Raw genomic sequence first — 12,265 nt, forward strand, 5'->3', positions numbered from 1 at the left:
TCAATGGATGTCATTTCTTGGTGATTTCATTTGCTCATCTCTCAATTTCAGTCATACAAAAGCTGTTGTTCTCTGCAAATAAACCAGAGCAAACAGAAGTGAGGATCAGCGTGTGAATGGAGTGGAGAAATTCAGCCCTAATGCCATGCAAATACTGCACTCATTCACCCATAGCTCAGATAGGTACCTTTTCTTCCTGTGATATGCCCACACCAGGGTTGCAAGCTCTCCTCCTGCCAAATGGCTTCATATGTGAGAGGAACCGCTGCCGTGAGCCGAAGAGGTGTTGGCGTATTGGGATTAAAGCAGGGATGCTCAGGGAGGGCCCGGTACAAGCACTGTGCTGCTCACCTGCTTCCCTCCTGGCAGCTGTGCTACGGGCCCAGACCTGCAGCGTTCAGTCAAAAATAGAAAATTGCATCTCTTTCTGCACAGTGAATTTTACAGAAATTGATTGCATTGTCGCCAGTTGATAAAAAAAAAAAAAATCCCAAGGTGCTATTGATGGGGCAACATGCGTGCTCATGTGATCATGAATATTAGCTTAATTTGGGGTGAGAATTTGCAGGAGGTTTAGACTGAATTCACACCTGTCACCAAATCATCATTTCCCTCCCCAGGAGAGAAATAAAGCAAGCATGGACAGCAGCAAAAAGCCTTTGCTGTCGAGCGTGTCAGCACATACATGCTGTGTTTGGTAATGCTGGTGTCCACGTTTGCTGCTGTTACCATTGTTCCGAGGCTCAACTAAAAACTTTTGCAACAAGCAGAAGTCGTTGTTTGAACTGCAGACCTTTGTTAATATGAGATGGACTGCATTTGTCTTTTTCTTCATCTGCTCTCACTCCACTTGTACTATGACAAGTCCTGCTGGGGAATGTTGAAGTACTCGAGAGAGATGACAACAAAATACACGTTGGACATACAGCTTTGATTCCCAGTGCCTTTCTGTAGTGAAAATGAAACAAAACTGTGACTGTTAATTTTCATTCAAGCTTCAGCCCAGCTGGAAGGCAGCATGGCACAGCAATGTCACCATGCAGCGGTGGGTTTGGGGCACCAGCTGTTGCCCCACACTGGTTCTCTGGGTATTCAGGTGAAGCTGCAGCTTTAAATAGTGCTTAGGCAATGTCATGTGATAGAAACTTCCATCAGTTCTAAGCATCTTGCAGCTCCAGATTTGACACGTAAGTGCTGCTTTTCCAGGACGTCTTATTTTTGGCAAGCAATACAATAGGACATGATTTTCTGCCTGTGGACGCTTCCATCAAAGGTACTTTTCTAAAATGAATGGACCTTTCTGGTAAAGTGCTTTTGACCTATTTTATCACCAGCTTAAGATGTTGCCAATAAGTAAGATGCAGCCCAGTCTGTTCTGTTTATCTGCAAAGTTGTGATATGAACTGTAGCATTGGAAAATCTCTTAAAATTTGGGCTGTTTAATGAGTGAGCCTCCAGTTATCTCCTATGTGCATTCCTGACATACGGGGCAGTGAGAATACAGCAATATTTTGACTCGTAAAGCCCCTATATGGTTTTCTTTTTCAGTTGGAGCTGGCAGAGTTTGTCCCTACAGGAGAGAGTTTGCAGCAGTGCAACACACAGCTCACAGCTGCGAGTGCTTGTGCTGCTGTCACACTCCTGAGCAGCCCAGCACCTGCAATGCTCCCGCCTTCACTGCAGGTAAAGCAGACCCCAAAAGCCACACTTGGGTCCAAAATTTGTGCTGGGGAGAGAACTGAGCTCCTTCAGACAGAAAAGGCATTGAGGGGAGGTGGTGCTGGGAAAATGAAGGCTCTAGAATGGTCTGAGGACAGCAGGGAAATGCTGCTTCTCCTGGGAAGCATTGGCCATCGTGGCTGTCCTGTGACTTCAGTTCTAAGTAGAAAATGTTATTTAAAAGCTGAACAGTTGTTTTTTGGTTTTTTTTTTCCACTGGAGTTCCAGCAGCAGCATACCCAGAAGTGGGCAGCTGCGTGTTTATCCCACAGAGACGTCACGTATCCTTCTGGGGGCACCTGACATCTGATTTGATGGTGCCAAAGTTGCCCAGGTGATGCTTTTCCTGTCTCCTGGGTAAAAGTAGCCCACAAAGTGCCAGCAGCTGTCTGAAGAAGCACCCTGACCATAGCAGCCCACTTCCAGACCCCAACCACCAGCCCACTGTGGCAGTAAGCACAACTCCACCAACTTCAGCATTTCTGCATGGAAATATTTTAGCACCTTAGGGAGGCAAAGCTAATGGATGGTGCAGTGCAACCTGGTGGAGTGATGCTACAGTGTGTGTGAAACGCTTGGGTGTTTCTGCCAGGGCTGAAATCTTTTCCTGCCGCCCATGGCCATGTCTCCCCCTCCCTCAGCACCCACCCCCAGCTCTACAGAGACTCTCACTGCTTTATTTCTTTTTCTGCTCACATTTAATACCACAGACACAGCTGAAACTCGAAACGCTTACGTGACGGTAGGTGCGGGATCGGTTCATTTACACGGACATGTAATTAGTGAGCTCACATCTTCACAGACTCCTCGATTTCTTGTTTCCCTGAGTTGCATGATGTCTGCCACCAGATCTGCTTGTCAGCTGACAGCGAAGAAAAGAACAAAACAAACAGAAAGGCAGTAGTGGACAGAGGCAAAAGGGAGAGAGGATGCCATGGGTGCTGCTGTCCTAAAGGGCTCAGCCCACACCAGAGGCTCCAATGAGGTAAGCCTCACTAGGCTGCCCCTCTAAAGCTTCCATCTGCTGCTGCTCCTGTGGTTTGCCTCTGCTGGGACAGGCTGCTGCCACCCAGCCACACCAACAGGTACAGAAGGGGCCAAATTCTCTTTTCACTTATACCTGAGCAGCACCACCAGCAAAGGCATAACAGGCAGAATGCGACCCATAGTCAGCAATGGGGGCTTAGGAGCAATAGGAATCTTGTGAACAGACAATTAATGTAGAATCAGTTGTGGACCAGCTGGTAATAAATAGTAGAACCAAATAAATAAAAGCTGCTATTGCACATGCACACCCTCAAGCTCTTTTAGCTGGACCACAACATCTATGTATAGGTGTGACAACAGATGCGATGTAAGGCATACAGATTAGCATAAGGTGTGGAAGGTTTTCTGGTTTGATTTGTTTTTTTTAATGACATACTTGATTCATAAAAATCAGTTGAATTTAAGATTTTTATGAATCAAGTATGAGAATACGTGTTTTAATGTATATTTTCTGAGTTTTTCAGGTCTAGAAGTGAGTGGATGTGATGCTGCAGCATGGGCTCTGCTGGCACATAAGGTACTCAGGACTGACTGATCCCAACCCAGGGCGTCTTACAGGCAGACCTGTCCTCAGGCTGCGGTGTGCACGGGCATCAACACTGGGACAGCCAACAGCTCCTAAGTTTGGGTACAGTGAGTCGCTCACAGTCAAACCAAGCAGAGCAAGTAGAGGTGAGTCAGCTGGTAAAACAAAAAGGTGACTGTGGGAGATTGCATTCCCAGTCTTCACAGCATCACTGCAGTCCTGAAGGCAGCACCATCCTTGTCCCACTGATACACATTCCCAAAATGTTCCAGTACAGCCATTTTTTATGCCACTTCAATGAAAATTTTTTTAATTTCTATTCACACATGATGTGAGGATCATTAATTTGAGCATGTTTGAAAACTGCCCATTTTTATTTCTCCTTTTTGGAACTTGTTTTAAACATTGAAATTATGAAAGGTGTATCAAATTCTATGATTACTACTTCAAAAAGGCAATTAAATTTTCTCTCTTTAGGGTCTGGCTATATGCTAGCAAAATTCTTAGCAAAACAAAAGTTAACTCTGGAAAACTTCGGCTCGTGTTTAGCAGTTACTGGAGCTGCATGGACTCTCAGTAGAGCCAGGCTATGTTTGCCTGTTAGAAATGGGGAAGCCTCGCTCCCCTGTGTTAAAAAAAGAATCATAGAATGGTTTGGGTTTGGAAGAGACATTAAAGTCCATCCAGTCCCTCTGCCATGGGCTGGCTGCCTCCACCAGCTCAGGCTGTCCAGGGCGCATCCATGGCCTTGGGCACCTCCAGGGATGGGGCACAGAGCTCTGGGCAGCTGTGCCAGGGCCTCACTGCCCTCTGGGTAAAGAATTTCCTCCTAACATCCAACCTAAATCTGCCCTCTTTTAGTTAAAACCATTCCGCCTCGCCCTATCACTGTCACACCAAGTCGGAAGTCGCTCTCCATCTTGTTTATAAGCTCCCTTTATATGTCATATGGACAAAAGCAGCAGACAAATATCACTTGATTGTTGCCAAATGCTGTAACCACGTGTCTCCTTTATATTCTCAAGGTGTAGGTAATTTTAAAAATCTTTCGCTGCCTATGTGACATCTCCCAGCAAATCCAGGTGACGACACAAGCGCAGCTTTCCTTGTCGATTTGCGTCTTGCCCCACGTCCCCTTCGTGGTGGCTCTCTGGTAACACTGGTGTGTGATGCTCTGGCACTGGGCCCCGTGTCATGTGGCGACGGTGGGTTCTGTCCATGCACGTGAGCTGTCCTGCTTGGTGCTGGAGAGTCTTTTCTTTGGCAGGGTTTTGAGTCCGAAGAGCCGCCACGCGGCAACGCGGTACTTCTTGGACATGATGTTGTAGAGGATGGGGTTGATGGCTGCGCTCAGGTAGAAGAGGACAAAGGACACCAAGTTGCAGTACTGGCTGATCACTGCTATCTCCAAGGATCCGGCTTCGAAGGATTTGGAAAATAAATATCGTCCTACGTGAAAAGGCAACCAGCAGAGTATGAAAGCAAATACCACCACAACTACAATAAAAAACAGCAGAAGAAAGTGTGTTAACTGTGAGTAGGAAAAAAAAAAAAAATAAATGAAATAGCATTCTCTCTTTTCAACCAATTAATCTCCAAGTGGGAAAAGGCACCCTGTCACTTTTCAGGTTTCTCTCAAGTACATTTTCAGGCAGGATAGATTAGCAATACTTGAACTGATTGTACCTAGGCAGCCTGCCTGTATACTGCACAGCTACTCTGCTGTAGTAACACACCTGAGCTATCAAATCATCTTTTCCGTAAAGGAACAGAGTTAAAGAGTCAGAGCACTGACAGAAATTATAACATAACCTACTGTCTGCACCTACAAAAGCAAATTATACGTAACGATAGGCTCAGCGCTGTGGTTTGTAGTGGAGTGTTTAATGCCTGGGAAGCAAAGTGGTTTAAGACAAAGGCCAAAAGACCAAAAAAACCACCACTGCCTGGATTTGTATGGCACATCCAACCGGGAAACAACAGGCACCCTGCCTTCCTGCCTGTGCATTGGCACATGATTACTCCAAGGACAGGAAAGCTACATGCAACTTATGGCATACTCTGCAGCACACAGCTGAAATTCAGAGTATCTGTTTTCCTGCTCTGCATCTTCTTGAGCCCAACACTTTGGGTTTTTTTGCAGTTTCTCCAGCTGGGAAATTCAGATCAAGTTTCCATGGCTCACGAGCATGCTCTGGAGTTTAATCCATATGTTGATTACTACCACTGTGGTCGTTGTGCACAGAATATTGAGCGTAGCCAATATGTTTACAGGTAAGCGTGCATATCCCTCCTAACTGGGGTTTTGAGAATGCAGTTTAATCCTCACTGGTGCAGAATCCCATTGATTTCAAGAGGAATGGGTTATGGTAGCTCCTTTCAAAGTCAGGCTGTATGTTTGGGTGTTTAATTACTATCCTAGAGACATATAATCTTTCTACAGTTTAAAAGAAGTGATGCTAATCCCATTTAATCAATGTTCCATGACTTGCTGAAGTCTTAGGAAGCACCTTCTAGATTTCAGGCAAAAAACTAAAAGCAGTGAGAGCAGATTGCATTGTGCATCTGCTGCTATCGAGCCTTTACTCGCTTCTTTTCTTTCTGCCCAGCATCAGGCTGTTTTCCTTTGCAGAATGCTGGCTTTGCCAGAGGAAGGGCTGAACCCTGCCATGCTGTTCCCAGCCCTTGCAGAAGAAGAAAAGGTGTCTGAAATACCGTAGTGCTGGCAACAATACTTGGGGGCAGAAATAAGCACTTACTGTTTTGAAATTCCTTACTGTTAAGTATGCAGATAGATAAACATGGCAGTGGTACACGCTGGCAATTTACTTATTGTAAATAGAGATCCATAATCCCGAAGCTCTAGCAGCGTGAGTGAAGAATTACTTCCAAGGTCACGCTTACCCACCTGAACTAATTCTACTGATTGTAAAATGTGGCTGAAAGGGCTCAAAGAATGTCGCAGGTTTTATTATTTTTGCTTCTTGATGGTAGTACTACGAAGCAGGGCACCCACAAAAGGTCAAGTAGGCTCATATACAATAATGAAGCCCCTTACGGCTGCCATCTCTCCATCTGGCTCATTAGTCCTTGCTGTGGCACCTGTGTGAAGCATCCCATCCATGCTGGGATCGGTCAGAGCGAAAGCACACAGCAGTGCTCAGTGACCAGGCATGGATCTGTGTAGCAACTTTGGGTTCTGTGCAGCCAGATCCCAGCACATGCTTGTCAGGAGCTGCCAGCATCCCTGTGCTAAACATGCTCTTCTGTGTGCCAGCAGTGTCTGTTGTTTAAACCACGCGGCGGTGTAAATACACAGGACTGACAGCGTCTGTCATCTCCATCCTGTTACCCTGAAGTCAGTGGGAATTTAGGAGATTACAGACCCTAAAGGAGATGAAATGGTCACTGTTCAGCAAAGGCTACTGCTTTTCTAATACAAAAATAAGATCATTTTCCACGATCTTAAACAGCCACACTGCTAAATAACCCCAATTTGCTAAAAATGCCTTTTCATTTGAAAGTCGGTGCACATCACACCCTGCTTGCTTAGTCTGCTGCTAACTTTGTGGGTTTAGAAGAAGTTAGTTTGAAAATCAAATAAACTATCCTCTGTAAATAACGTTGGTATCCACAACCAAAGATGTTCTAAAAATCTCCAGGGCAAGAGCTAATTGTAACGGTGGTATTCGTCTTTGTCAGAGGTTGTTATTAAAATCTCCTTAACTGTTTTACAGTCCCCAGCACCAACCGGTTAGAAATAAATCTAAGGAAAGGGGAGAGTTGTTCTGCAAATACCTTAAAGTGGAGCCCTTTGTGGGAAAGGTTTTAAAACTATGCTTTCCTTTAGAAGCAACGGCAGTGATCTGGCACTGCTCGGCTCCCCTCTCTTGCACACACAAGCACACACACTTGCAAACACAGAGCCCGGGGAGCCATACCTAGCATCTTCACAGTCTGCTTGTTGTTCTTGTCCCTGATGACAGTGCTTGGACCGATGTTCTTCCTCTTCCTTCTCCAGAGCTTCCTCCCGATGAGGCTGTACAGCACCGTGAGGCAGAAGACGGGCAGGAAAAAGAAGATGCTGGAGATCCACACCATGATGGTGAGCAGCCCCGAGCGGATGGCGTACTCCGTGGCGCGGCACTCATTGGTGCTCAGCGGGTTGGTGCCATTCTCGTGCTCGACGCCCACCAGGACAAAGATGGGGCCAGCACTAATGAAGGAGACGGCCCAGAGGATGAAGATGACCAGCTTGACCTTCCTCTTGGTGATGATCACCTTCGCTCGCAGAGGGAAGCAGATGGCGACGTACCGCTCCACGCTGAGCGCGGTGATGTTGAGGATGGTGGAGTAGGTGCAGCTCTCGCTGATGAACTGGAAGAGCTTGCAGAGGAGATCCCCGAAGTTCCAGGGCCGGTACTGCCAAAGGCGGAAGAGGTCCAGGGGCATGCAAAGGAAGATGAGCAGGTCGGAGAAGGCCATGCTGGACAGGTAGAAGTTGGTGGTGGTCCTCATGTCCCGGAACCGCGACACCACCAGCATGGTCATCAGGTTGCCGAGGACCCCGACGACGAAGAGGAGGACGCAGGCGACGGTGATGCCGGTGAGCACGGGCGCGGGGAAGAGGTGCAGCGGGGACTCGCCGCCCGTCCTGTTCTCCGCGCTCCCCTCCCGCATCGTGCCGCCGCGGGCTGCGCATCCCCGCGCGGAGCCGCTCCGAGCCCGGACCGGGGCTGGGGCAGGTGCGGGAGGCGGGGACGGACGTGGCCCCGCTCCGCCCCCCCCCCCCCCCTCCCGGCCGGGGGCCGGTCCCTCCGCGCGTCACTGCGGGCGCGTAGGCGCTGCCTCCGCGGGCGCGGAGCGGCTCCGCTCTCTGCGGCGAGTTTAGACCGACGTGCGCGCACCGCTCGTCCTTCCCCTCCGCTCCTCCGCGTGGGACTCCCCTCCGGGGCCGGGCGTCCCCGCAGGCTCCCACTCCCTGGCTGCGGTGCGGGGCTGCCCGCTGAGCTCCGTCCTCACGAGCTTGTGCTTTCCGCTTGCCGCCGTCGAGGCGGTGAAGGGCGATGGCGTGCGCTCTCGGAGCAGCTCTCGCTTCTGGGACGGGTCGGTGCGGCGTTCTCCGCGCGTGTAAAATCCGAGATGCGCGGGCTGACGGGCGCGTGGGGACAGCGATGGGCGCGGGGACGGCTGCGGTCACTGTCCGTCGTTTCGTTGCCCTTGGATGTTGGCAGGAGCGCGGTGAGGCTACAGATGGGTGAAGCTGCAGCCGTCGCCCTCTCTCTGATTCACCTGCAATTCCGTTCTCGTTCAGCGTGGCTCTGCGCTCCGCACGCACACACCTCGGAGCTGCTGGGATCCCAGCTGCAGCATCCCGCATCTTCTGAGACTGCATCTTCTGTGCCCGCGAGCCCTGGCTGAGGGAAGCAGCTCAAGGTGAGCTCAGGGGCAGAACAGGAACCCCCCTTCCCCCTCCCCCCCCAAATAAAACCGAAAAACCACCACCACCTGTGTTCTGAGTGCACGCTGGCATCTGGCTTAATGCAGCGTGGAAACAGAGCTTGGTGCTGCTTCTCAAGTGCACGCACACGTATGTATGCCCACCATCTGCTGGTGTTGCTATTTCACAACTGCCAAGCTTTGCTGAAGAACAGAGCAGGGTGACACGGCTGTTACTCTGCCTGCTCCTCGGGATGTGCCTGTTGGCAGCTGAGCACTTTGCAGCACTTTCCATAGTGATGCATTAGCCTTAGTGCCCTGTCTCTATCCTAATTTCAGCACGCTTTGCAGCTTTGTTGGAGTCATTATTGGTCATTCCTGCTCTTGCACTGTGAGACAGTTTTGTAGCAAGTTATTAAAGTGCTGCTAAATTTTATGGAGTGTAGCCACAAATTAATTCATTTGGGAAAAGCAAAAAGGAAGAGCCTATCATCTTCTCACTTTGCTTATCCAGCTACCCATGTAACTGCTTTACTCATTTCTTGTGAAGAATCATGGGCTGTATGCCACCAGCTATTTCAGTATTACAGTGTTTACTCTGACTAATTTAAATGATGTATTTATATGATAGAGTAGTGAGCAACTGTCCCTGTTTAGAACTCCCCGAGTTGGAAGGGACCCATAAGATTCGTGGAGTCCAGCTCCTGGAAAGCTGCCAAATAGTTCCAGTTATTCTAAAGAATGCTTTCACTCTTCCCACCCCCATACATTCTCAGGCCAGTGGCATTAGCTGCAGGACCTGGATGCTTGGCAGCAAAGGGCCTGAAGCTGTGGATGTGACCTTGCAGGGAGCAGCCTTTATTCTCATGAAATTCCTCCCATTTTTGCTGACTTGTATCTTGTCAAAAATGACCATTTCCCTTTCCCTTGGGAGACAAGAGCTTCAGTCTTTTAGAAAAATCTTGTCCTTTCTTAAAATGGTACTTGAACTGAGGCGGCAGCAGATCTCTATTCTCCTGGCAGCCCAGGTTTGTAATGCAGTGAAATAACACTTAATTCACTGGGAGTTTGATGCCCTGACCCACTTGGATCGGGGATTGCAGTCGTTCTTTGAATCCAACAGCTTTGCTGCCCTGCTTGTTCAAAGGGGTTTTGAAGCATGATTCAGGAGTGGCTTTTCCTTCTTAGGGTCAGTGCCAGAAAAAACAGCTGAGAGCGAGGAAAGCAGTCCCTGTTTTTGATTCTTTGGATACCAAAGGCTGTATCTTAATGGGGCATAAAGAACTGAAACACCACCGAGTTGGTGTGATGGTGGGTTCCTGCGTCTGCTTCGCATATACTGATGGACAGTGATGACAGCAGATAGAATGGCTGTGAGAGAAGGTGGTTCCAGGCACTCATCTACCTGCCCTCAGCTGCAGGAATGGTATTTTATGTTGCCTTACCAACCACAGGAAAGATTGAAATCGCTAATATAGCTGGGAATTGAGAAAGAGGCAGAAGATAAGGACGTTTTATGCACAGGTTTATCCACTAACTAAATGAATGGCCAGAACAGACATTCCAAAAATACTTCAAAGCAAAACAAAACAGCATTACAGGGGACACTTACCTTTCAGAGAGCTCTTAAAATATTGCTGCTTCCCTTCTGCAGCATTAGAGCTGCACTGAGCGCTGGACGTAAGATAGAGTTTCTGTTGACTGTGTTTTGAGACCTCTCTCCTATGTTTCATTCTTTCCATTCACTCTTCATGCAATAAAGTTTTAATTCTAGTTTATATTGTGGTTTGTTGTCATGGAAATATCTGAGAGAGATTTATTATGGCTTTCCATGCAAAACAGACTTCAAGGGAGAGATCTGCCATTTAAAAATGACACGTCTTCTACAATCCACAGAAAAGCATCTTTTTTTATTCTACCCAGGGGCAGGAGGTGCTTTGACTTTTACTGTAAGCACTGTATTTTAAGAACAGGAGGTAGCAGCTGGTGAGTGCTCTCAAAGGTTACGGTTTAGTACCTCTCAGCAGTGAGCAGTGCCAATGGAATAGCTGCTGGAGAACCGCAAAGTGCAGAAATGGCTTTACGGTTGTTTGTATGGAAGTTAACATCTACAAGCTGACTTTGAAATGCTGTTAGTTAATGGGCTGGCAAAGATGTGCTCTAACTCACTGACTCAAAGACATCCATTTTAGGTTTGTCTTTTCAGTGTGCTTCGGCTCCGTGTGCTGTTAGGTCACACCAGCATAAGGATGTTCCTCTTGGGCCACTGATGCAGAGACGGTTCCCCAGCCTCAGCTATGTTTGTTCTGTGTCAGAATTACAAAGGGTTTATTAAATAGCACATAGCATGAGAGTAGTAGGAGATGAGCCCTGTGTTTTTGCAATGTCACTGGTGTTCAGTCCCAGGTCCTGACTCAAAGCTGTCCTGACTTTGTTCCTGGAGGCAACAGACACCTTTCTGGTGCCATAGCCCCATAACAGCCCCATAACAGAAGCCTTGCAGTCGAGGGGTGGGGATGCTCAACTGACTCACACATGTGTACTACTCATGGTGCGCCCTATGACTTGTGTTAGTGCTAGAACGTGCAGGATGGGACTGTGGACTTGTTCATTCTTGGTCATGCTGTCCTGATGGTACTTTCTTTGGTTTCTCTGTGAAATGGGGAGCAATAACCTGCCTGAATCCACCATCAGATACGCACTTCATCCTCTCAGCCCTCATCCAGAGGCTGTAAGGCATGAACAAGGATAGCTTTGTACAAACTGAGGATTATACAAGCTGAAGAATTCAGTCAGACAAAATCAAGTGCCTTGAAGAAGCATTTGTTCCTTGGATTCTGTTGTGATCGCATTGCTAGTTTCTAAAAGGCAGTTTGAACCTTGGATTCTCTAAGTGTTTGCTCACATAGCAAGTGTTACATGTTCTGTGTTCAGTGTTACCTGCGTCAGACAAGGGACATGAAGTAGGTTAGCAGTGACAGAGCAGCCAGTGAAAAGGGCAAGCTGCTCAAACCTACCCCTGCCCCAACCTGCTGCCCCGCAGTCCTGAGCACCAGCAATCAGACATTTGTAACAGCCCAGCGTCCAACCCGATGGCACCTGGAAGACTTTCCCAAGGCAGTACTCCCAATGGAGATGGCAGTACTGGCTTAGCAAAGCTGGAGGAAGGGGAGTGCTGTGATAGCAGTGTGATGCTCCAGCACTTAGCAGGGATGGATGCGCTGTCAGGCAGAGGAGGATGGGTGGGTTTTGTTCATGTGACATAACGTGCAATTTCTGTCTGTTTGAATGAATGGAAGAGAGAGTTCTGAGGGAAACAGCTACAAATGCCTGTGTTACCTATATATAAAAAAGTCCAATCTGTGGAAAATTGGATCAGACCCCAAATTATCCTAATCCATCTATTTCTGTGAACGGAACAAGGCACCTTGGAGGAATGAGTGAGTTCTCGTCCCAATGTGTTAGTTGTGTTATTTTGATCATTGCATTCAGTCTTTCCTTAGCCCCAGAAATGTCATGTCATATATATGAAAA

General features: G+C 48.0%; 1 protein-coding gene and 1 long non-coding RNA gene across 2 annotated transcripts; one reads left to right on the forward strand and one right to left on the reverse strand.

Moving 5' to 3' along the window:
* Nucleotides 1–4,390: 4,390 nt before the first annotated feature.
* On the reverse strand, nt 4,391–7,981 carry GHSR (growth hormone secretagogue receptor). The gene is made up of 2 exons (XM_031614579.2): nt 7,234–7,981; nt 4,391–4,789 (listed from the first exon to the last, which is right to left on the reverse strand). The coding sequence occupies exons 1-2, from the start codon at nt 7,970–7,972 to the stop codon at nt 4,485–4,487; spliced, it is 1,044 nt and encodes a 347-aa protein (XP_031470439.1). The 5' UTR covers nt 7,973–7,981; the 3' UTR covers nt 4,391–4,484.
* On the forward strand, nt 5,442–7,553 carry LOC149916663 (uncharacterized). Its single transcript, XR_016469772.1, has 3 exons — nt 5,442–5,566; nt 7,314–7,397; nt 7,490–7,553. It is a non-coding gene; the product is annotated as an uncharacterized LOC149916663 (long non-coding RNA).
* Nucleotides 7,982–12,265: the final 4,284 nt, after the last annotated feature.

This window comes from Phasianus colchicus, chromosome 10 (genome assembly GCF_987193195.1).
Source record: "Phasianus colchicus chromosome 10, bPhaCol1.hap1.1, whole genome shotgun sequence".
Taxonomy (NCBI): domain Eukaryota; kingdom Metazoa; phylum Chordata; class Aves; order Galliformes; family Phasianidae; genus Phasianus; species Phasianus colchicus.